The sequence below is a fragment of the Ammospiza caudacuta genome, chromosome 5, assembly GCF_027887145.1.
Source record: "Ammospiza caudacuta isolate bAmmCau1 chromosome 5, bAmmCau1.pri, whole genome shotgun sequence".
Lineage (NCBI taxonomy): Eukaryota > Metazoa > Chordata > Aves > Passeriformes > Passerellidae > Ammospiza > Ammospiza caudacuta.
The window spans coordinates 63,280,632-63,303,948 of record NC_080597.1 but is presented as its reverse complement, the minus strand read 5'-3'; the positions used below and the strand labels follow the sequence as shown (position 1 = coordinate 63,303,948).

Here is a 23,317-nt window from a genome sequence, read left to right as displayed (position 1 = left end):
CTTTTTCTGAACAGCACTTGGCACACTGAGTCCTTCCTGGTGCCGGAGACAGATATTTCAGTAATGCAGTCAACCTTTAGCAATGAAACTATGTTCTGCTTCCAACAGAGTAATTCTGCAGACAGTTCTCTTCTAAGTGTAGAATATAATGATCTGATTTCTCCCCTCCTCTTTCCTCAGAATGCCCACCAATGAAAAGCTTGCTCTGTCCTTATGCAAGCTTTCCTTCCAGAAGGAAGGTCGTAGTCTTGTGCTGCCAAATGTCACAGACAGCAGCTTCTGCACTGGCCATGGGAGTCTCATTTCTCTAACAAAGGTAGTTCTTCCATTTAAAGGAGAAAAAAATACCACATAGATAATCCTTTGTATTTATTGCAATGAGAGAAAGGAGCTTTGCTGATGGTATGTGACAGCACTTTTAATAAATGAAGCTCAGATTTTAAATTCTTTGTGAGAAATAGCTGGATGTCACCCATTTTTTTCCAGTGCAAGTAAGGTCTGTTATTTGCAATGTCAGTGTTAGTGTTTGAGGGTACAATACTTATTAGAACTTTACTTTCTAACCCCAGAATATTTGTATTTTATATTGCAGCATGCTGTATTTTACAATGAAATATTTATCTTCTGCAAAGAGTGCCAGGCTCTCCCCTGGTCAGGAGCCATGGGCCTGCTGAAGCCCCAGTGGAGTTTTGCATACTCTAGAGAGGTGTGGAGAGTCTAAGGCTGAGGCTTGATGTTAGACTGAGAGGAAAAGGTAAAATCTTAAGGAGAAGAATGCATATTTAGTATGTGTGTTGGAGAACTACAAAGTAAAAGAGCAACTTAGCTTTAAGGGATTACTTTTGCAGAAATTTTGTTTCAAGAACTATGTTAGCTTCTCAGCAGATTAAAATATGGAAAGAAAATATGTTGTTGCAGGTATGTGATGTTATTAGAAATAAGTTAGGAGGAACAGTGAATCTGCCTGTGTGGAGAGTCTTGCTACTGCAGATGCACATATTGTTCTTCTCTTGACAAGGATCCCCAAACAAATTTCAATTTGAGAAAGTCAGCATTTCCCTCTTAGACAGAGCTTACTTGGCTGGATTCTGGGTGTTCTTGATGCAGTAAGTAGATCCTGGGAAGGAATTAAGCCCAAATTAGAACCCAAGAAGAGTGAAGACAAAGGCAGCAGTCAGGAAGGAAAGCCAGACAGAAACACAAGCAAGAAGTTGGATGAATAGTGAGCTGGCGTGTCTGTTAACTCCTCTTATCTTGGAAATATTTGAAAAATAAAATTGTATTTTATTAAATGTTTCTTTGTATCAGATAGTACTACACCATTGAATTTTTGTGGGATTATTTTGTATTCCACAGTTTTAAACTCTGACTTTTTTATTGTGAGCCAGTCACTGTTTGGCTGACCTTGTGTGTGACTAATCCAATGCCATCCATATGATTGTACTTTTTTAAATCTTGTGAACCCTTCCAAATAACAAAAGGTAGGTTATGGCAAAACAGCAGCATCCATATTTAGTGGCTGGGAATACAGAGATAACAAAAAGATCCAGATTTCCTATGTGCAGAGATGCTTTACTCTGAGTGGGAATGAGCAGAGCAAAGGCAGTGTCACCCTACTAGTCATTCACAGTCACCTGCTGACAAATTTACCTCTGTCTGACCTTAAAAAAGAGAAAGGAAAAAAATAAATGAGAAGCCAAATTACTAGATCCTAGTCCCTTAGTCCATGAAATAGGTCTGCTAACTCTTAAATAAATAAAATAAAAAATACATGCTTATGTGTATATATATATGTGTGTGTGTGTGTGTGCATGCATGTATATATGTAATCAATAGTTTCATAAATAACTTGCTCCAAACATTTTAGGTCATATCTGAGGAAGTTAATAGGGCCAGAAGAAATAGTGCAAAATATCAAAACAGTCTCCCAGCATTTAGGTGAATTACCTTTAGTCATTACCTTCCCATTAAAAGGGGAAAAGCCTATTCATGGACAGCTTTGCTTGAGGAGATTTTTCACTCTTCCATTGTCTCATAAGCCAAGTGCGTCTGCTCAGTGAACTGCTGCTGTTTCATATTTTTGTAGATCTCTATCTTCCATTTGCACTTTGGTTCTCCTCTTGAAAATGAAATCTTGCTCAGGACTGCTAATTGCAGTTTCCTCAGGCAAAAAGATCTTTCTTTTGTGCCAATGAAACTCATAGAAATTTCATTTTTGTGATGGGTTTTCTCCTCTTGGCTTTTCTGTTCCTACCCTTTTGGGATTAATTTATCTTGGCCACTTTGAGAAGAAAAGGACTTTTATTCAGTGTTATTTCTGGAGTCCTCCTTAGGAGGCCAACAAAGCCAGTGCAGTGAGGATCCACAGTCACAGGGCTCCACTGCCTGATGCTGAACACTTTGTGAAGCAGTTTATCATCTCTCTTGCATGCCATGATGGCAGTTGTCCTCTGTCACTGAGCTGTCAGGTCAAGATGCTGTTTTTAGCTAAGGTTGCTATTTCTAAAAGGACCTCTGGGAAGAATTGACTGTCTGAAGGCAGATGCCTGTTGCCCTGTAATTGCTACCTAATTAAAATATTTCAGCTACAATTCATGTATGCCCCTAAGTTCTCTAGATACCTGACATGGAGGCTGTCAACTGTAAAGTAAATTTTGTTCAATGTGACATTTTGGGGCAAAATCCCAGTTGTGGGATTTGAGTTAAAGCTGTTAAGAAGACTGGCTTCCTCTGGAGACCTTAACCAATGCATCCATATTCTCACTTGAGTTTCTTTACTCTTCTATACTCCTTTCTCAATAAAAATTTCATTCTGATGTCCAAGTAACCTGTCTAATCAGAAGTGAGAGGTATTTGCCAGATAAGCATTTCAGTAGAGCCTACTGGATGAACTCCATTCAGTTTATGAATATAAACTGAATGGAGTTAAATATTGCAGCCTACAAGCACTGAGCACATCATCACCATCATCATCATCAAAGAAAGAAACAAAGTCCAGAGGGGAAAATCAATGTTATTTTTTACATTTTTGGCAAGACATTTTTGCTGGGGTTTTTTTAAGATTATAATCAAAACCAGGTACAGTAGTTACTCTTTTGAATGCACTACGGCTGAATTACCTTTGCCTCAGGCAACATTATGCTGTTTGCTGCTTACTACATAAGACCCATAAGATTATTCTAAACAAACCTTGTCTAGGTTGCCATTTGTTCTTACCTGCTGAGAGTGGTTGAGTGTTGAAAAATGTGTATAAAAACAATTCTGTGTAGAACACAATTCATCTCACAGATAAGGTAATGGTACAGTCAGTGTGGCAATAGGACTTTTTCCCTCTTTTCTGATTCCATTAATTTGGATGTTTGACTTTTCTGGCTTTCTGTATACATTATGTTGTATTTTATATACTTGGTATTGTTAAAAAAAAAGAAAAATGTAATAACTAGTGTGTTAGAGAAGTCTTGAAAGTATACTTTTTTTCCTTTCCCCAATCCAGGAATAGCTGAATCATAGGAAGTTTCAGAAAGGGAGACCATTAAATCCATTGACAGCAATAATTACTATTGGCATATGAATACAGGAAAACATAAAGCTGTTTCATTAAATGAACAATTTTGTGGTAGCTGCTCTCAAGGCTAATAAAATGTATTTGTGTAATTATTGCATTTTAAAGGCTTATTTGAGAAGCAGGATAGTGCTGCACTAAGTGATGTAGAAATGTAAAGCAGAACAGCTCTTGGTTGAAGAGATTACAGTTAGAAATTATTGAATACAGGAGTACCAACAAAAAGAAAAATTAAAGTGTGAAGAATAATTAGATAAAATGGGATAAATAGGATACAGTGCATTGATTTTATAAAGCAAAGTCAAACTGTAGAAGAACCAGATACCTATTCTTTGAACAAGTAAGTGGTTTTGATAGAACAAGAAAATGTTGAAAAATTTTTTTAACTGGAAAGTTTTGATTTTTTAGTTCAGTTTTATTTTGAGGATAGTGGCATTGCTCAAGAACTATGAGTAAAGGTATAAGCAAAAATTTTGTTCAATAAGGTTGTGAGAAAAAGCTACTGGAAAGACTAATTAACTTTATTCCTTTCACTGTTCATACTTTCACCGAGTTTGATATTATCAGAAATCAGATCTTTCATGTTTTAAAATGATGTTAGAGCTCAAAGAGGGAAACTTTCAACATAATATGCAGCAGACTACGTGCATATTAAAGCTTTTATTTTCAGCACTGTTCAGCACTTGGTTTTATTGTAAATGTATATATTGAATATATACATTAATATATTGAAGTAGTATTAACATGGGGAATCCCAGGGCCTTCTCATCATACTAAGGTGTGTGTAATGAATCTTTATTTCAGCAGCATATTCTGCTTAACCCCCAATGAGGCCCTTTGTTCTGTACCTAGCTGAGAATTGTAGCACCCTGGGTGTTACTGTTTGGTACTTTAAATTCATTTCCAGTAAGGAAATATATGCATCAGTGGGTACAAAACAGATTGTGTAGTATGGTTATGATTAGATTAATTTTTCACTATGTTGTAGAATTAATACACAACTAAAGAAATGTAATTATTCTTCCTTATTCTTTGTCTCCATTTTTTAATTAAGAAAGAATACCTTCATTTTTCTTCACTTTGCTCTTGTGATTAGTGCTTGCCAAGTGCAGAGCTTAGGGCTGATGCTATTACTGCAGCCTTTTGAAGCATTTTTCAAGTACCTGTCACTTGAGCACATAAATGCTGAGGTTGTGTTGGGAATTGCTGCACGTTGTGTTCAAAGCAGAGCTGGTCTGTCCTGTCATTCTTTCCAGAAGAGGCTCCTCATATGGAGAGGAAAATGACCTTGACAGCACCTTCTTAATCAGAGTCTGAAAGGTAGCAAAAGACAATTTTAGCTTCTTAACACTTCAAAAGAAAGATCTGGATTTCATTTTCATTCATTGCCCTGAAGAATAACCTGACTCTTCATCTCCCCCTTTTGGACATTTCCCCCTGTCCAATTTATCTCTAAACTGTAACACAGAGCTCCACAGCGTGCTTGTGGTGAGCAGGAGAACTGATCAACACCTACTTTGTCTCCCTTTTCTTTTGGCTGTTTTCAAGTATTATTCCCATATGAATTTTCTCATGAGAAGTTTGGAAAGTTATTTAAAACTTTGCAGAGAAGAAACAAATATGAAGAAATTAAATTACATCTCCAAGATTACAAAGTCATAGAACTGAGATTAATATTTAGATTTTTTTATCTTGGCATTGAGCTCCCATGATGAATTCTGAAGGACAGAGAACATAAATTTAATGTAGTCGAGCTGTCCTTGCACATAGAATACTTGGTCTGAATTGGATAAGCTACCAGGGATTTAAAACTTGGCAGTTTAATTAGTTGCAACAAGGAAATTATAAACATGAAAGCAATCTTTACCTGGAGGTAACAAAGCAAGACTCTGGATGTGGAAAGTATTTGCTCAGAGCAGTTAAACACAAAGACTGTTCTGTATCTATCCTTTATTAGGGGTTTCCAAGTAACAGTGATTTACTTCAGAGAGGAGTTAAAATGTATTTTCAAATGGGACTCACGTAAGTATCTAGCATAGAATCTTTCCAGCTGTTTACTGATTTTGTGTTGAAATTTTCATTCAACTTTATCTAAAATTTTGTTTTACATGTATTTTCTAGCAGCTTCACTGATTTTTCAATGCAAAGTATATGTAAATACTATACATAAGACATAGTGGTAAAGGGTGGCAGCTAGTTCTCTCCTATGTGGTTAAGTCATACATAACTTTTTGAGAACACTGCAAGATGCTCTGTATAAATTTAGAATGGAATTTCCCTGTTGAATAGAAGTATGTAGAGTGTAATATACTCTAGGGATTATCAAACAAATCTGACGTGAAACATATGGTTCACAGATTAAAAGGTTACTATTCTCCTCTGTAGAGAATCCAGCTCTATTACATTAGCCTTTAGCTCTGTGTTACATGAGTCTTTGCAGTGCTTTCTGTAGCTGTAGCAGTTTTGATGTGGTGCTTAAGCAGATTTTTTGTATTGAAGAGCAATGTGTTTGTCCCTTTCAACAGGTAGTGCAGTCACAGCACCTCACTTTGCTGCCATTGTGCAGGCTATGCTGAAACACATCTCACAGCACATAGAAATGTGTTGTAGCCTCTGCTAGAAGTTTATTTTGTAGCTGCTTTAATTATAATTGTTCTTACCATTTATGAACAGCAACCGGTGCAGAGGTCACCAACTTCCCAGCACTGGGGAAATGTTTTTGCACTCACATTACAAATAGGAAAGTTCCAGCTAAAAGCTAAATCCTTGGAGGAGTGAGTAAATTCAGTTTCCTCAGGTAAAATTGCTGAAAGAAGCTCAGCTTCTGCAAGTGGTTCTCTAGTGGTGCTAAAAGCTTGTTCTGGGTCTTTACAGCTGATATATTTTTTCTGTTAAAGGTTTTGGACTGGGAATTATACTCCAGTTCTCCCCTCTGCTGTAAGCAGAGCATCTCTACAAAGCATAGTCAGGGCTCAGAGTGAAGCAGCATGGGTAGGAAGAGGTCTGATGGAATTCTCAGGCTAGAGCATCAAAAATTGAGACTGATGTTTTGTTTATTGGCAGAAAAGCAGAAATGCATAGTTGGGATGCTTGCAGATTCATTTTTAGTAAGTGAGAGGGAAAGAATGAGGCTATTCTGACAAGTTTTACTGTTGAAACTGAAGAGGAAATTACAACAGCATCATCCAAATGCTGCATTCGGCTAGATTAATCATTCAGACATCAGAATTTGAATCCTTTGGGTTTTTTGATTGTCATTTTTATGCTATGTTAACATAAATCCTATGGTTTTACCCATCCTGAACATGAAATGAAAAAAAATCTGACTACATTGGTGATTCCACCACAAGAAATTTTTTGGATCTGCTGTGGTTTTTTTCCTTTCTCTGCTAGAACAGATGGGACAAAGGACAACAAAAAAAAATTGTGTAATACAAGCAGACACTGCTGAATTAATATTCACATGCTGCACATGTTTAAGTTTGCTGTGCAATTACTTTTGTTTTCTAAGCAAGGAGAATATACAAGTCTGTTGAGATCTTGATGATGTGCAGTGTATGTCTGAAATCTATCACAAGGGCAATATTTGATTATATGAGTATTAAAACCTGAGACTGGATTTAGAAATTTCAATTAAAGCACCACAAGTGAGTGGCATGGATTTGAAAGACACTGAACACCTGCCATTTCTTAGAATTTGGTTCCAGAAAAATCTAAAAATATGAATTCCTGAATGCAGATTTAGAATGGTCAGTTGAGGTTGTCAAAATAGGATTTTTTTGCCAAAACCTGTACTCCTGTAAAGGATCTCATCTGCCACCACAAATATGAGCTCAGATGGACTCACTCCAGAATTACCCTTTTGGTTTTGTTTTGTAAACAGTCCTGAAATGACTTTTGGTAATATGGGTACATCTGTGGATTGAAGTCCAGGGAAGACTTTTGTGCCAGTTATATCAAAGAATTTTTTTTTTTTTTTTTTTTTTTTTTTACACAGGACATATGCTTGAAACTGTTACTGGTGAGGGCATTGTGCCCAGTAGTGACTGCAGCTACAGTTGCTCATGTGCACATATGCATGCTGCTTTTCCTCATTGCTCATCCTGCAGTTTTCCCTCAATGAATGTGGGATTGATGCCAATAGGTTTTTAAGGGTTTTCCTGTGTGTGGTGTGTGCGTGTTTCTGGTGCTGTAACAGGCTAATTAAGAATGGAATGAAGGTGTATATTTAATGTAACATTGTTAAGGAAGGCTTCCACCATTTTTTCCAGCATGGGGTGTATGTGATGGGGTCATCACAGGGGCTTTAGGTGCTCCTGTGCAGCAGTGCCAGAGGCTGCTGTGGCTGCCTTGCTCTGTTTGGGCACTTCCACCCTGCCCCATGTGCCAGGGCCTTGCCCGGCCTCACCTTGCAGAGGAATTTTTCTCACTGAGTCTTTCACTGTTGGCTTTCTCAGCTCTCCTGCCCTTTGTCCGACCCTTTTCCCTGGCAATAGGGTCTGAGATTGGTTCTGTTTTTTTCCATTTTTTTTTTTTTCAGAAGGACAGTTTGTCATCTCAGTAGCTATACTTGTGATTAAATTACTTTTATCTATTTTGCCTCCTCTTGCCTTTCCAGAAGTGCAGCCCATTCTCTGGCCTGTTATGCTGTGCAAGAAAAATATCTTTAATGCAGTGTCTTCTAATTAAAATTGAAAAGCACAGAATCATAGAATGGTTTTGGTTTGGAGGGACCATAAAGATCACCCAGTTTCAACCCTCTGCCATGGGCAGGGACACCTTCACTAGACCAGGCTGCTCAAAGCCCCACCCAGCCTGCCTTGAACACTTTCAGGGTTGGGTTGTCCACCACAGCTTCTCTGGACAGCTGTTCCACTGCCACACCACCCTCACAGGAAGGAATTTGATCCTAATATCTAATCTGAACCTACCTTTCAAATCCCATTGCTCTAAGCATGCTGGCTCCTGGCTCTTTTGAGACTACTGTGTCTGCACTCCCATTGTTTGCTGCTGGTCTTGGCTTTAAATTGATTTTTCTCTCTTTTTTTAGTGCTATGTACATTCTGCAGGTCTATTGATTTTAATGAGGACTGATTTCATTTTTTGGGATTCCAGAGCACTTACAGCAGGCATTAGAATACCCTGGAATATATTAGACCTAATTTAAATTTAACTGAAATTGTCAGAATAAATGAATAATTGAACAAGGTATGTTTTGTAAAACACCTGGGGGATATTCTTTCCCTGCTTTTATACCCAGTAATTTGCAGACAGCCCTTATCTGCATTGAGACTCTGGAGTGTCATTATTCTGCTGCAGGTAGTACTGGTGGATAACTGCAAATAGTCATTCTTCTTCCTCCTCTCTCCCAAAAGCCCCAGTGGTCTCCATTTATACAACAGGGATGGCAGTGGTGGTTTTCTTGCATAAAAGTTCTGATGAAGAGTTAGGCACTCACATACTGAGTAAAGGCACTAAAGACAAGGAAAAGTTGATATTACTTTGCTTTTTGTTGCAGTGCAAAACATACAAGTGTTATGGGCTCCAACCTATTTTTTCTATGCTGGAAACTGGTCTTTGTTTTAGGAAGAGAAGGAGGATGATAAAGACTTTGTTCCTTCCAGTGCTTTCATTTGATCTTCAGCTCTGCCTATTACTTTCCAGTTTATCTCTTCAGTAAATTCAACCTATCTCTTCAATAGATTTTTACTGCAGGGTTCTGTCTGAAAATTTACAGAACACTATTTTGCAGACTGATACATAGTTTGGTATTATTTTCTTGCCTAATATTTTTTTATTTTCATAAATAGATCCAGCTCATTGTATTTTACTATTTTTTTGTCATGAAGAACAAAACAATTTCTGTCCCCTAAAGTTTCAGGTGAGAAACTGTGAGGTCCTGTGAAGGACCCACATGAATAGGTGAAATAAGTGAATGTGAAAAGCACACTGACTGTTGGCAAAGAGGTATCTGGTGCAGAGCAAATAAATTGTAAAAAAAGGAATTTTTTTTTCAATCTCACAGCAGATACTGCAATAGTATTTTCACATAACCCAATAGTTGTGTGATAGTACTGTGGTAACTTAAGGGAGTGAATTTCTTTGTGTATCTTGGTGATCTTAATCCTCTAAAGCTTTTTAATCCCTGTCAAACAGAGATTGTTTGAGAGGGTACACTTATTTTGCTTAATAGCTATAGAGTTTAGTCTGTTTGGACACTAAAATAAATCCTGTGTTTTTTTAATTACCATAATTATATAGTAATTTTAAAATCATTTTCATGTACTTTGTACACGAATAACACATGAATAAGAGAACCTATTGGATGTATGTAGTTATCTGTTAAGCAGTACTAAATTCTGAGTGTTTGTATTACCATAATATACTGATTGTAATAAGTGGCATTCACTGTGTCATTTCAGTCTGTGCTGAAGGCATTTATAACACAGTACATTGTTACTGCCAAACAGGGGATTTGAAGGTTTAATTTAGTTTAAGTGTATAGTGGCAGCTCCCCAGGTTGCCTCCCAGGTACTGATCCTGAAAAATCCATTACAGACGTAGAGATGATGTGGCAGCCTTTCCCTTGAAGAGCCCCTCAGGTTTCTGTAAAGAGAGCCTTAGATTTTACTCATTACTTTTATGAGAGTTATAAATTCTGTCCAAAAAGGCTGAAATCCTGAGGCAGATACTTTGTTGGAGTGGATTTAGTCTGACAGGTGGGCTGGAGCAGCATCTTGTGGAAGATGGGGACACTCAGAGCAGTGATGGCACCTTAAGGACAAACATTGATTTTCCCTGGGAGCTGCAAAGCCTGGCATGGTGGCAGCTTCTCTGCTGCTGAAGATGCTAAGCTGGGAACCCCGATGCATCCAGAGCTGTCTGTAAGATCTGCTTGAAGGGAGGAAATTATCCTCTTCTTTAAACATTCAACATTGCTGCCATTAAAACACCCTGACTCATTAAAAGAAAAAGGGAGGGAAAGTGGTTTAGGATGCTTAATTTCCTTCAAAACTGTTCATTTTCAATATAGAATCAAAGGACAGTCTGAGGAGGCTTGAATATGGAAGTGTTTTCGGGTTTATTTTTCTTCAATGTACTGCAGCTTTTGATATTACAATTCATAATGCTGAATTTCTTAATAATTTTGACATCCTCAGAAATCAACCATATTAAAAATCTTTCTGTATGTATCCAACTCAATTATTTTGTGTGGCTTTGTATTTGCATGTGTTTATTTGCTTTCTCAGATACAGTATTTGCCTAAAAATTCCAAGGATTCACATGTGTTTTAAATTTTCTTTACATTTTAGAAAATAAGCTAGGATTGCACAACTTTGTCACTGAAGCTGTACTCCCTGCAGGACTTGCAGTATTAGCTGTGTTTGTATAGTACCACAATTTAACCTTTTCCTGCCATGTAGGTTTTTTCCCTTGTCAGGAAGAACTTGAAAAGTCTGACATTTTGTTACATTAATATACAGGCAGGGCTGCACAGACTTGTATAAAAAATGAGCACATTAAAACAGATGAACATACTAACTATATTTAGTAGTTGTTACAGTCTATGTAAGTGCCCTTTTAAATTCTGGAAAATAAGTTGCTATGCTGTAATAACTATGAACATCACTGCTCAACACCCAGACTTTGGTAGCTTGGCATTTGGATTTGCAGATTCTAAAGTTCCCTTAAAAGTTTGTTTTCCACAGAAATGAAATATGCTGTTTATTTATGGATAAACAGCAGGCTTCTATTTGAAAATATATAACCTGTGAGTGCAATAAGCAACCAGAAGGAATGATGGGGGCAAAAGGTGCATGCTTGTAGGGATTAGGCAGTAGACATCTGCATGCTTTTATGTGATTTCTTATTCTTTGCTTTTTTTGACTGCATAGACAGTACATTATACATTGCTGCTTGACAACTGGCAATTTCTGACTTCCCAGTAGAATTGGATTTTAAGAAGATTTAGATATGTGGAGTTAAATTTGGCTTCCTGAAACCTTGTCTGGTGGAAATAAATAGGAGTTTCATAGTAGGTGTCAGCAGGCCAACCCTTGACATTTGTTATTTCCCTACCCTTATGCAGAAAAAGAAATGTGTATTGGGAAATCAGAGACTGAGTCATTTTGGTAGCTGAATCAGTGCACTACTATGTAAGGTTTGACAGGCAGTTGGCAATTTAATTTAGGGATGCCTTAGGACACGAGGTCACGTTAATGTTTTGATGTCTCTCCTTCATGAATCTTCCCTCCCTGGGAAGCACAGCCTGGCTGGGATCTGTGACAGGAGCTGAGCCTGGGTGAGTCACTGCAGTCTCTAAGGGGTGGGCATTGACCCAGCGTGGCTCAAAGGCACCTGTAGCTGCTGGGTCCCTGGTGCCAGCAGGTTCACTCTGGAGGCCCTGTCGTGCTGCTCCACCAGCTGGTTGTGTGGGCATTGCCTCCATGGCTGCACTGGGGAGGAGGAGCTGAGGAAAGGGCTGGGAGAATCTCAATGCCTTGTGGGTGAGGGATAACACCCACCATAGTCATGGTCAGTCATGGGTGGCAGTGTCTTAAATGGCATCTCAGCATATTGCCCCATCACGGGCTGTTGATGTGAAGTAAAAAGCAGAATGTGCTTGGAATAGAGGAATGGGAACTAGTGGTACTCCTGAGGCCAGCACATCTGGGTGTTAGACAACAAGGGGACATACAGCAAGCTACATATTAACCAGAGACAAAAAAAGAAGCTTTGACATTCTTGATGGTTATTCCTGTGTGATAGCCTGTTGACTGCAAGGTGTTTGAGGGCTTGAGTATTCAGTATTTCAGTCAGCATAAATTAATAGAAGCTGAAAGGTGCTTTTACAGCATCAACAAAAGTACTCGTGTTTCCTTGGGCATTTATTTAGCTCTCCCTGAGAACATGGGCACAAAGTCTGTGTTCATTTGATTGCTGTGAAAAATGGTAGAAGGCTTCCACTCTCCTCCCTTTTCCTTTTGCTCAGTTCAATTTTTTATGAGTTATTGTTTGTGTGGAACAATTGATTCCGTTTAGAAAGAAGTAGAACATTCTGTCAAATGCTCCTGTTGGGTGCAGATTCACATCCCTGCAGAGTAGTGCTAAGGCATTTCAAAGCAATCATTTTTTGGTTAAGACAAAAGTAATGCCATGGAGAGGGTTTTGTGCATCTCAGTGGCACTGAAATAAGACTGCAAAACCTAAAATCAAGAGGATGTGAGTGTTACTTGCAACATGTTGGATGCCATAGATTGGTTCTGTATGACCTTTAAGAGGACTGAAAATCTATTTGATTTTGAGCTGTCTTTCCCTAGACAATATACAGACTGCTAAAATCCCATTGCATAAAGCAATGGGTGAATATGAAAGGCAGATTAATTTAAATTAAAAATGCAAACCCCATTTCTAGCAGAATGTGATTGACTGTTGAAAATATAAACAGCCAAAAAAATGGCAGTTCATCTCTTGATGTCCTCCAGTCAAAACTTTAGTCAGGTGCAAGTTATGCCTTGGTTATGCCTGATTTCCCAGGGTGATTGTGTGTCAGTCTTTAACTGCATTATGCAAGAGGTCATACTTGATATTTGTTATCATCTTTTTCAAATTGAATCAGAAACTATAACATGAGCCAAATTGAAATAAACAGTGTTCTTATTTGTTTCTCCCTCCCTTCACAGGTACTACAGTGCTACCATTTTGCAGATGTCAGGAGTGGAAGATGACAGGCTTGCAATCTGGCTGGCTGCACTGACAGCATTTATAAACTTTATTTTTACTCTTGTGGGAGTCTGGCTTGTTGAAAGAATGGGTCGCCGGAAACTCACACTTGGTAGCTTAACAGGTGAGTGTTTCATTAGCGTATAATATTTTCCTCATAATTATCAATTAAAGGAAAATAAAATTTCAAGTGCAGTTTTTTTCAGAGTAGTCAGTTTTAAAATTACAATGTTGATGCCATCTTCTCTCTGAAATCTTACATGTTTTCCAGCCTATTAGTAAAATACCACAGCTAGAGGCTAATTTGAAAGTGACAGCCAGTTACTTTTTTGAGATGACTTTCTCCTTGAAGCCATGTTTTTACAATGTTTTCATTTAGCCTTTTTTTCAGTTTAAGGAATCAAATGCCTGGAACATCAATGCTGGTTAGTTTTTAAATCTCATATATAATTTTGGGCTTCTTAACTGGAATTCAGAACCATCTGATGAAGGTGTGCCAGAGAAAGCATATTGCATAGCCATTGCAGCACTTTGTAAAGAGTAATGCAATTCTCTGCATAGTTACCTCAGAGACAGTGCAGTACATAGCTTACATACATTAATGTGATTTTAATTCACCTCCAGTATGAGATGCACAGACAGAATTGTGATTTTGTATATTTTGTCCAAATACTCAAACACCATAACTCATCACATAGTCTTTTCTTCAAAGCAGAGAAAGGCAGAGCAAGCAGCCTTCCTGTGTTCAGTGTGTCATGTTAGGATGGTAATTCCCTGCTTGTTCCTGCCTTCTGTGCTCGTTTTTGCTGAAGTGATCTGTGACCAAACTTGCCTCTGGCTGAATGTCTGGAAGGTTCAGATGTTTCCAAGAGCAGAGTTTTGTAAAGAGAAACTGTTCCTGCGCCTCTTGAAATAGTGTTCACAAATGTTTAGCTGTAAAGGTTTCATATCTTCATCTTTTTTCTTCATATTTTGTTCTGCTGTTGCTGTCAAGGATCCAAATTTCTAGTTAGTGCACCACAGCAGAGAAGGACACCAGCTGCCATGTCACTGGGTGTGCAATTCCCAGTTCTCAGCTGAGTTAATCTACACTTGGTATTTGAATGTGTTTATATAGGCAGAGCAGCAACAACAGAGTGACACGAGTTCTTTGATACACAGTTACTCAAAGCATGTTTCTCGCATTTTAAAGATATGAAAAAAAATCTCAAATTGCTACCTTTAGTCTGTTCCACATCAGTTACATCTCCCTTCTATGTCCTTCTGTGCCTGCAGACTGTCTGTTGTCCTGTCTTTCTGTGGTGTGCATCTCTCCAGGGCTTGCACTGACATTTCTGATTCTTGGGTGCTGCCTCTCCTTTAATGCCTTTTGAAACAGAGGGTTGATTGATTGATTGATTGATTGATTTTTTATTTGGCCCCACTAATCTTATAAGTCTGGCCAGCCACCCCCAAGAGTTTATTGCTTATCTGCACCCAGCTGTATGGCTGTGATAACCAACATGGACTTTTCATATTATCAGAGCTCTTTGCTTTTTGGCTCTGCTTAACATGTTCAAAGGTTGTACATCTGAAATGTAGATGTAAGTGTCTCTTACAAAGCATGTTAGTCATGGATCAGAAGAGGATATAGCAATAAGACACAGAATTAACAATGGAGCATAATGCATTTAAAGAGTTATTTGTTAATGCTGTTTGGACACAAAGTAATTGTTTAGTAAAAATGGTCTTTTTCTGTGGCTGGTTGCTGGCTGCCTGTCTGCAGCATCACTTGAGCCAAGCTCTAATGCTTGCTGTGGTTTTATCCTACAGTCCCTCCTTAAGAATAATACAAATAATGACAGCCATGAAATCATACATCATCCCTCTGTACTAGTTAGAATTTTATCATGCAACATTTGATTTAGGTAGTGGTGGATATGATATGTTTTCCTTAGCAAGAGGGCTGTGTAATAGAATGATAATTACTAAATCTACTGATGGATTTGTTTTCCATGTTGAGTTTTCTCATGGGGTAAACATATCTTACAGCTCTACTTTGGTTTGCATTTCTAAGGACATTACAATTTACACTGAGTTATTACTGGCAGCTTCTCTGGTCTTTGGGGAGGACAGGTATGCCCCAGTCTCCCACTGCATAAAATGAAGACAAAACTACTGCTTTTGCCTGCTGCTGCAAGGATGTGTGGCTTTTTTTTTTTTTAAATAAAACCTTATTGATTAGATGTTTATTAGATAAAAACCTACAAGTATAATCAGAGAGTAACATTAATGTTTTGATTAAAAGCCAATATACTGTAAATTAATTTTGTAATCTTATGCAACTTTTCCTGTTTTCTGAAAACATTTGGCAGAGATGTTTTAGATTTCATTATGTCTTTGTCATTCTCAAAATATTAGAAACTTTTGAAAAATGGAACCTTCCAGATAACATTATGAAAAATTATACTAAATTTCTAATAAAACCCCCCGCTGTTTTAGTTCTCTTTACTACAATTACTGATTTGTCTCAGTTTCCTGTCCATTTTATATCTTTCTTTATCTTGTCTGTACAATTTCTTTATTTTTCTTCTGCTTTTTTCTTTAGTTAATGTCTTTATTCAAAGCTGTTAGTTGGAAAGCATGCAGGCACTCTGACAAGTATATTATTAATTTTATTTGTGTTTTCTTCCTTCCCTTCAGAAATTGTCAATTTGAAAGGTACTTGAGCATTGTACAATTTGTATCTCTTTTTGTAACAGAGGGGGTTCTAAAATATCTTCAGGATATTTTCTTTTTCCCACCTGAGCTAATGATGTTCTGTGATTGATTTTTGTTCATCATAGAAAAACATCCACAGAATGAAAACATATTAAATTTCCTTTGCCAAGTTTACATATTCAGTAGTTTTCCAAAGAAACAAGATACTTACAAAGATACTGGAAGTGAGTGTTAGTGTATTTGGTTGACTTACAACACAGAGCATATTTAGAGCAAATATAAGTAAGATTATAGACCCTTTCTTAATATATCTGCTGTCTGGTTTATGGCATTTTGAAAGTACAGGACATCTAGTGCAATATGCAGCCTGCCCTGAAAACTGAGATTATTAGTGCACCTACCAGCCATAGCTAGAAAAGAGCCAAGAATGGAATATCTCATGGTGGGAAGGTGCTTTCTGCACATATAGTTTAAGCTCTTAGTTGTCTCAGTTCAGGTCAATGTGTGGTCCAGCCATTCCTGCCTGTTGGCTGTGGCTGCTTGCACAGACATATCCACAGATAACATTATTATATAAATGTTATAAATGTTCAGATGTTATTTTTATCTCTGAGAAAGGTTTTCACATACTTGGGTGTGTTTTTCACATACTTCTGGTATGTTTGCCAACTAGGAAACCTTTCTGCAACACAGATCTCAATGTGTCATCAAGTAGCAAGAGCTGAAGTTTTAAAAGTCTGAGTTTGAGGCAGCTGCAGTAATATCATGAGTAGTGAGGTTTATCAATTTTCATTAAAATGATACAGTATATTGTGTGTGTGGCAGATAATATGAGTTATATTCCAGTAATGGCCTGTTGCACAAAATGTGAACCTTTTTTGTCATCTTCCTCTTGCCATTTTGTCCAGCTTGTGCACAAGGTATTTGCTGGGGGAAACGGAAGCAAAAAGATGGAAGGGGACTTTTTCCCAGCAGATGTTATGTGTGCTCTCTGTTGCACTTTTTGACGGTGTTCTTATGAAAAGTCAAATTTCTCTAGTTTCACAAAGGGAACTAGAGTCAATGAAAAAGCTGGTGCTACTTTCTGTTTTACAGAAAAGCCTGCAAGTCTGGGTGTGGGAGTGGAGAAAAGTATGGTCATTTCAAAGCCACTAATAAATTTTACCTTTACGACATTATTTTCAACACCAAAAATAATAATACCTGTTCATTCAAGCAGTCATCAATTCCACAGATTAAAGGAGTCTCAACCTACTAATTTAGTATCTGGACATGACAGCTGGTGCGCTTGACTTTAATATCTAACCTAATTTAGGATGTGGATGTAGCAAAGGGTATTTTTCTTAGGTTCTCATCACAGCTCCTTAGGGAATGCTGTTTGCATAGTGATGGGGTGCCTTGCTTTCCCAAGCAGAGTTCATTCAATAGAGAATTATTTCATGTGCTCTGGAGAAAAGTGTCACATTGTTCTTTATCTGTATTTTTAGGTACTGCTGTAGCACTCATTATCCTAGCTTCGGGATTCTTGCTATCAGCTCAGGTCTCGCCAAGAATCACACTTAATCCAACAGATCCTTCACGTCAAAACTCTACCTGCACAAAATACAGGTGAGATTTCATGGTCATTCATCCAATCTTCTTGAAGATTGTTTCCAATTAATTTTTACAACCTAGTGTGAGTAACAGACAATTATTCACAAAGCCTAGTACAAGGAACTAAACTGGACAGCTAAATTTAAAATCCTAAATTCTCTCTGTAGAGAAAATGAGGCTTTTTGATTAAATTCTCTGAGTATTCCTTTGGAATTTCTTAGACTAAGTAAGGTGGTTAAGTGGCAAATTCCACATATGCCTCTTCTAATATATCACACCTGCGTCAGGAATATTTTATAAGGAATTTATAAAAACGATTGCTGTTATTCATTTGCTTGTCATGTATAGCAGCTGTAAACTCTTCAAGAAGATGGATTCCTTGCCAGTTGTTTTCCTGAGCAGGAAGAAGTAATGTTCAGATAATTGCATACCAATAAACAATTATAATAAATGTGCAGGCTTTCATCTGTTTTCCATATGCAGTCATAGTTTCAAATAACATTACTTCTGGGGGTCTAAGAATGTGTCATTTTTTATATTTTGTGTTGTTTATTCACACGTGAGTACTCTTATGTTCATTTAGCTGACAGACTAGAAAATTCCCTATTCAGAGAAGGCTAGTTCAATGGCTGAAGAAATTCTTAATTATGTCCAAAATCTGTCTTTTTGTAGTAGAAATAAATATCAAGAAATGAGAGGTACACTTCTGGTTTTGTAGCACTATTGGCTAGAAATACAGTTCTTGGCTTTTCTTATGCCAGAGCAATGTCTTAGATGAAAGATTCTGAGGATCTGAAGATTTATAGAAAACTTGGGAGGGGATGGAAGGTCCTCATTAAGTGTAAATAGTTACAAATAACCACAACACAGGATACTATCAGATATAATGATTCCTGTACTAAAAATTGTTTTCTACTGCAGAGTCAGCTATAATTTGCAATTTTTGAGATGGGCCTGTCTACAAAATGCTAAGTAGTCTGGTTAAAAGAGGTGAGGGGGGAAGAAGCTCTCCTTTTGGAATCAGATTACATTAAAAGAAAAAATGTGAGAAAGATTTGCCTAGTGCTTCAGTTAACTGTTTGGAAAGGATGTCTGGAGAGAGGAGATGCACCCTTTGTAGAACTCATAATTTGTTATTTAATAAAGCTAGATGGTAAATGTAACCTGAAACCATGTAAAATTTATGTACAGGAAATATGGCAAGTCCTACGTAAAAAAGTGAAAAAAGTCTTCAACAGAATTTTCATGTTTGAGTTAACCACAGCCAGTCAGGAAGAAAATTGTCATGGCTTTTAATGTGTGCACTTCTGGGCAAAAGCATGAAAAATTAAAGCAGATAGTTCTTATAAAGGCATGTTACTTCATGAATTATTGGAATACTTGTAATCTGTAATGATTTCTGTTTCTGATGTGAAGTGGGGAAAAGCAGATAAGATAAGATAAAAATTCAGAGGTTCTGGAAAAAGAGCAATAGAATAATTTAAATATTTTCATTTGAGAGTATTTTGAAATAGAAGGATCTCTCATTGTTTAAAGATCAAAGTGAATGGAGGTGGCAATAATGAGCAACATATGGGAAAGCTTTAGGTGCTTCTATTTTAATCTTATGCCATACTTTAGTAGAGAGACACAAAAGCCAGAGCTGAAAATAATAAATGGATGCATTTACTCACAAAGTACAGAATTAGACTACAGCACTCAGTATTTAAAAGGTTTCTAAAAATAAATGAGGGATTGATATGCCTATTAATAACTTTCACACTTGTATACCTAAAACTGTATGAATTTTTATGCCTCAGAACATCACCAAACTGTGATCCAGATGGAGCCAAAGGAAGAATTCCTTCAGCATTATGAATATTAGTATTAATTATTTCTGAAGGGTTTGATATACAAGCATATATTTGACTTGGAAAATTGGCTGTCTATGCACATTGTCAATAAGCTCAATGAAATATAATATATTGGTTTTGTCACGAGAAAGTAGATGGTGTTTTTGGCATTTCACTTTGGTTAGAAGAACTTCAACATAACATTCATGGTCTTGGAAGGAAGAGGAGATGGGGACTGCAAACCAGACAAAAGCTGAAGGTTGAGCTTTGTGATTCACCTCTCCTTTTTGGCCTTGGAGGTATTCCCCATGGCACTTATAAAGTTGAATCAAAAAGACTCCCAAACCTGAGGCTTTGGAAGTAAAAGTCTACTCTGTATAACATAAATCTTGCATATCTTCTTTGCTACTTGAAGAGTAATGGCTTTACTGTACAGATACCCACAGTGTAGGGCAGCAAGGGTTGCTGTAGAGACAGGTACAAACAGAATATCCAATCAAAGTAAAGGGAAGTAAATGAATGGCAGTGGTCCCTTGCTCCTTAACTCATATTTTAGCTCATTCTAGTAAAACTGCTGGTGTCTCAGATTGCTGAGCATTGTATCTTGCAAGTCTTCAAGAGGTCTCAGAAAGTTTAGAAGCAAAAGGCAGCAGGGCTTCAGAAGATGAACACATAATGCCATCTCCCTGTACCTGCTTTAAGTATGTGCCTGCACAAATGTAACTCATAGTTCTCTTTGTCTTATGGGGACACAGTGCTTCTCTGAGCTGAGCTAAACTTAAAGTTTAAACCTCATTGCAGATGGGGCATTTCAGAGTGTGGGGCTGTTTCCTAAAAATAATTTGTGTTTGTCTGTGTCAAAAGGTATTTATAAGTTATGAAAAAATCAGTAGAATTTATTTTGCTGGCAGAAGCTTCACTGATACTGCACAGAGTAAAAATGTTTTTTATGTTAGTAAATCTATTGTGTTAAAGTGTGGGTGTCCATTAAGGAACCCTTAGAGCTGCTACAAACAATCTGTTTGCTTGTTGTTCCTTCAAATCCATATTCCTCTGCACAGACTAATTCCTGCTGCTAGAATAACAATGAAGATAGAAAGACTAGCAGATAAAGAGCACAGTCCTTGTCCTAACTCAAAAAAGCACATAGGGCTGAGTACTGTGTTCTCAGAGAGCTGTGCCATGCAAATGGAGTTACAAGGCACCTGTACATGGTTGCAGAAAACAAACCAGTAAGATATGCTGTGCATAAAATAAATAAAATATTTTCATTTGATCTGGAGATGTACAATATTGTAGTTGAACAGCCAAAAGATAATTCATTTATCTGTAAAAAAAAATATCGAATCATGGAAATACCTCAAATTCAGCAGGGCACTCCAAACACTGTGATTTGTTTTGCCTCCTTACAGCTGGAAGTGGGTGTTTATCTCACTGAGGAGAGGCAGGGTGAGTGCTCCTCTGCACCATCCATTAATCAAATTTCATTTTCACACTCAGCTGTATAAGGTTGTGTAGATATTTGCAGTGTGACCACCTGTTTTATTTGATCTTAATCTCCTCAGCAGGTGTGATTGTACTTATCATCAAGGCCACAGAAATCTGAAAGGTAAATTTAAGAATACAACACAGCACCATTCCAGAATTTGTCACCTTAGGAGTGAAAAGATGAACTATCCATTCCTACAATTATTCTGACTACCAAAACTCTATAAACATTCCCATTTTTACTGGGAACTTGTCTAACTCTGGAAGGAGGTTTAGGTTAGGGCATGTTTATTAGCTGCCCTCCCACCTTTTCCCAATCTTTAAAGAATCAATGATGTGACTGTTTGGGACATTGAGCCATTTCTGTAAGATGACTGTGGTCCTGCTGCCCTGTGTTCTTGCTTGGTTTATCTCTATTCATGTCTTTCTCTGCACTTCTTGAAACTTGGTTTGCTCTAGAAGACATAATGCAAACCTGTTCTGCCTAAGCAATATTTTTCCTGTCAGTTACTGTATGAAACTGGTAAATATTGTGTTAAGCTTAGGTCAGCCTTCATATCTTAGGGAAATGATACCTGAGCACACAAAGTTTCTCAGAATCCTTCCTGAAGTGATTGTCTTCAGACTGATTAAAATAACACAGGCAGTGACAGCTGTGCTGGGCACACAAGGACTCTGTTGTTCAGTCTTGAATTAGTCACCCTCATGTGGTTCATGATCCTTTGTACAAGTGCACACCACTGAGATGAAGGCAACAATATTTAGAACTCCAGCATGGCCATTTAATAAGATAGGTAATGGATAGAAATGTATATTTTCTTTATGAATATAGCAGAAGTATGTAATTGTGATCAGTCCTGAAAAATTCTGCTAACCTAGTAATTGAAGCTAGTTTTATTGTATTTAATAGCCTTAGGATGCATATAGTAGTGTATTAGGTATTGTAGTTTATTTTACTGAGAACTCATTGACAATCTGATGTATCAACAAACTAGACAATTCTGTTTTTCATAGTGTCACTGTATCATGGAACCAGAGTTTGTTAAAATATGATTCTCATTTTCTCTTTCTAATGTCAAAGTGCCTGAGCTACTGGTTTTCTGATAACTGAGAATTGCTGTAATAAATACAGTAATGTGTTTTGGCCATTGAGGTCAGAAAATTATGAATATAAAAAGAGATAAACATGTCTGAGAATGCTTTTGCCAGCTCTTATGAAGCATAGTTAAAATTCTAATAGTTTATGTTGCAGAACTGTGAAATGACCTCGACATGGTCTTGAAATTTATAAAGTAAATAATATAGTGATATATTACTTGATAATGATTTTCCCTGTGCTGGCATGTTGGTCCTATCAATCAAAACTTGTAATTTAATTTTAAATTATAAAGGATAGGAAGGAATATGTCAATTCATGTAGGCATCTTTAAAGTGAGTGAAAAAAACCTTCTCTCATCAATTTAAACACAAAGATCTGAAAAGAAACTTACCTGAACTATAATGTCTGAATGCAATGCAGTTCCTGTAGCCATTGGTAAGTTTTCCACATGCTATGACTCAAACTCTGCATTAGTGAGGAAACAAGTTGTTATTCATTTAGTAGCCTTTTAACACTTCCCATCTCTGCTAGTACTTTTAAGACTTCGCTTTTTAACAAAACCCAAACCAATGCTTAGGGAATGATTTTTTTTAAATCTTCCAAAGTGATGGTGTTACACTTTACAAGGTCTGCAGGTTTTAGTCACACAATAATGATTTTAATCAAGTTTGAACAGGGCTTCTATCTGATATGCCTGGAAGCTGAAAATATAGTATCTACCTGGAGGGTCTCTTTGGAAAAATAGTTTTGAAAACAAATTATTCTACAGAGACAGCCACTCTGTCCAAAATGAAGGCATGTGTAAGTCAGTTGTTTCTGTTCTTTATTGTCTGTGTTGCTCAAAAATAAATCAAGAAGCTCTGTAGTTGGAGGCTATATAAATTCAGAAAAAAAGATCATCAAAGACAATAAGCAATTGATACCTATAAGCAGATAGATCAGGACCCTTCTCATGAGATGTGAGCATTTCAGCAGAGTCTGCTGCCAAGGTGCTTGCAGCAGTAGGGGACAGCCCTAAGGACTAGGCAGGGTTTGTGGAGTCATCATCCTCATGGGACTGTGATAGGTGAGGAGAATAGATGAACCTTCACATCCTCACCACACCTAAACACAAATAGCAAACACCAAGAGGCTGAGAACAATTTCTGTGAGTTTGTATAAATTATGTTGCATAGTTGAGGAATGGGAGCCTTTGTGAAGAAGGTTTAAGCAATGTTTGAAGAAATCTAATGTATTATAGGTAGTTGGCATATCAGGAAGAGTAAAGATTCAGGGCTGGTCTGGAGCTTTAGGGAGGACACCTAAGAATTATCTCAGTGG

General features: G+C 37.4%; 1 protein-coding gene across 1 annotated transcript in view; it reads left to right on the top strand.

Moving 5' to 3' along the window:
- SLC2A13 (solute carrier family 2 member 13) overlaps positions 1-23,317 on the top strand; it is a 145,283-nt gene that overhangs the window by 85,641 nt on the left and 36,325 nt on the right. The window contains exons 5-6 of the mRNA XM_058805531.1: positions 13,246-13,409; positions 17,473-17,593. Coding sequence (XP_058661514.1) covers positions 13,246-13,409; positions 17,473-17,593 — 285 coding nt within the window. The remainder of the gene's footprint in view (positions 1-13,245; positions 13,410-17,472; positions 17,594-23,317) is intronic.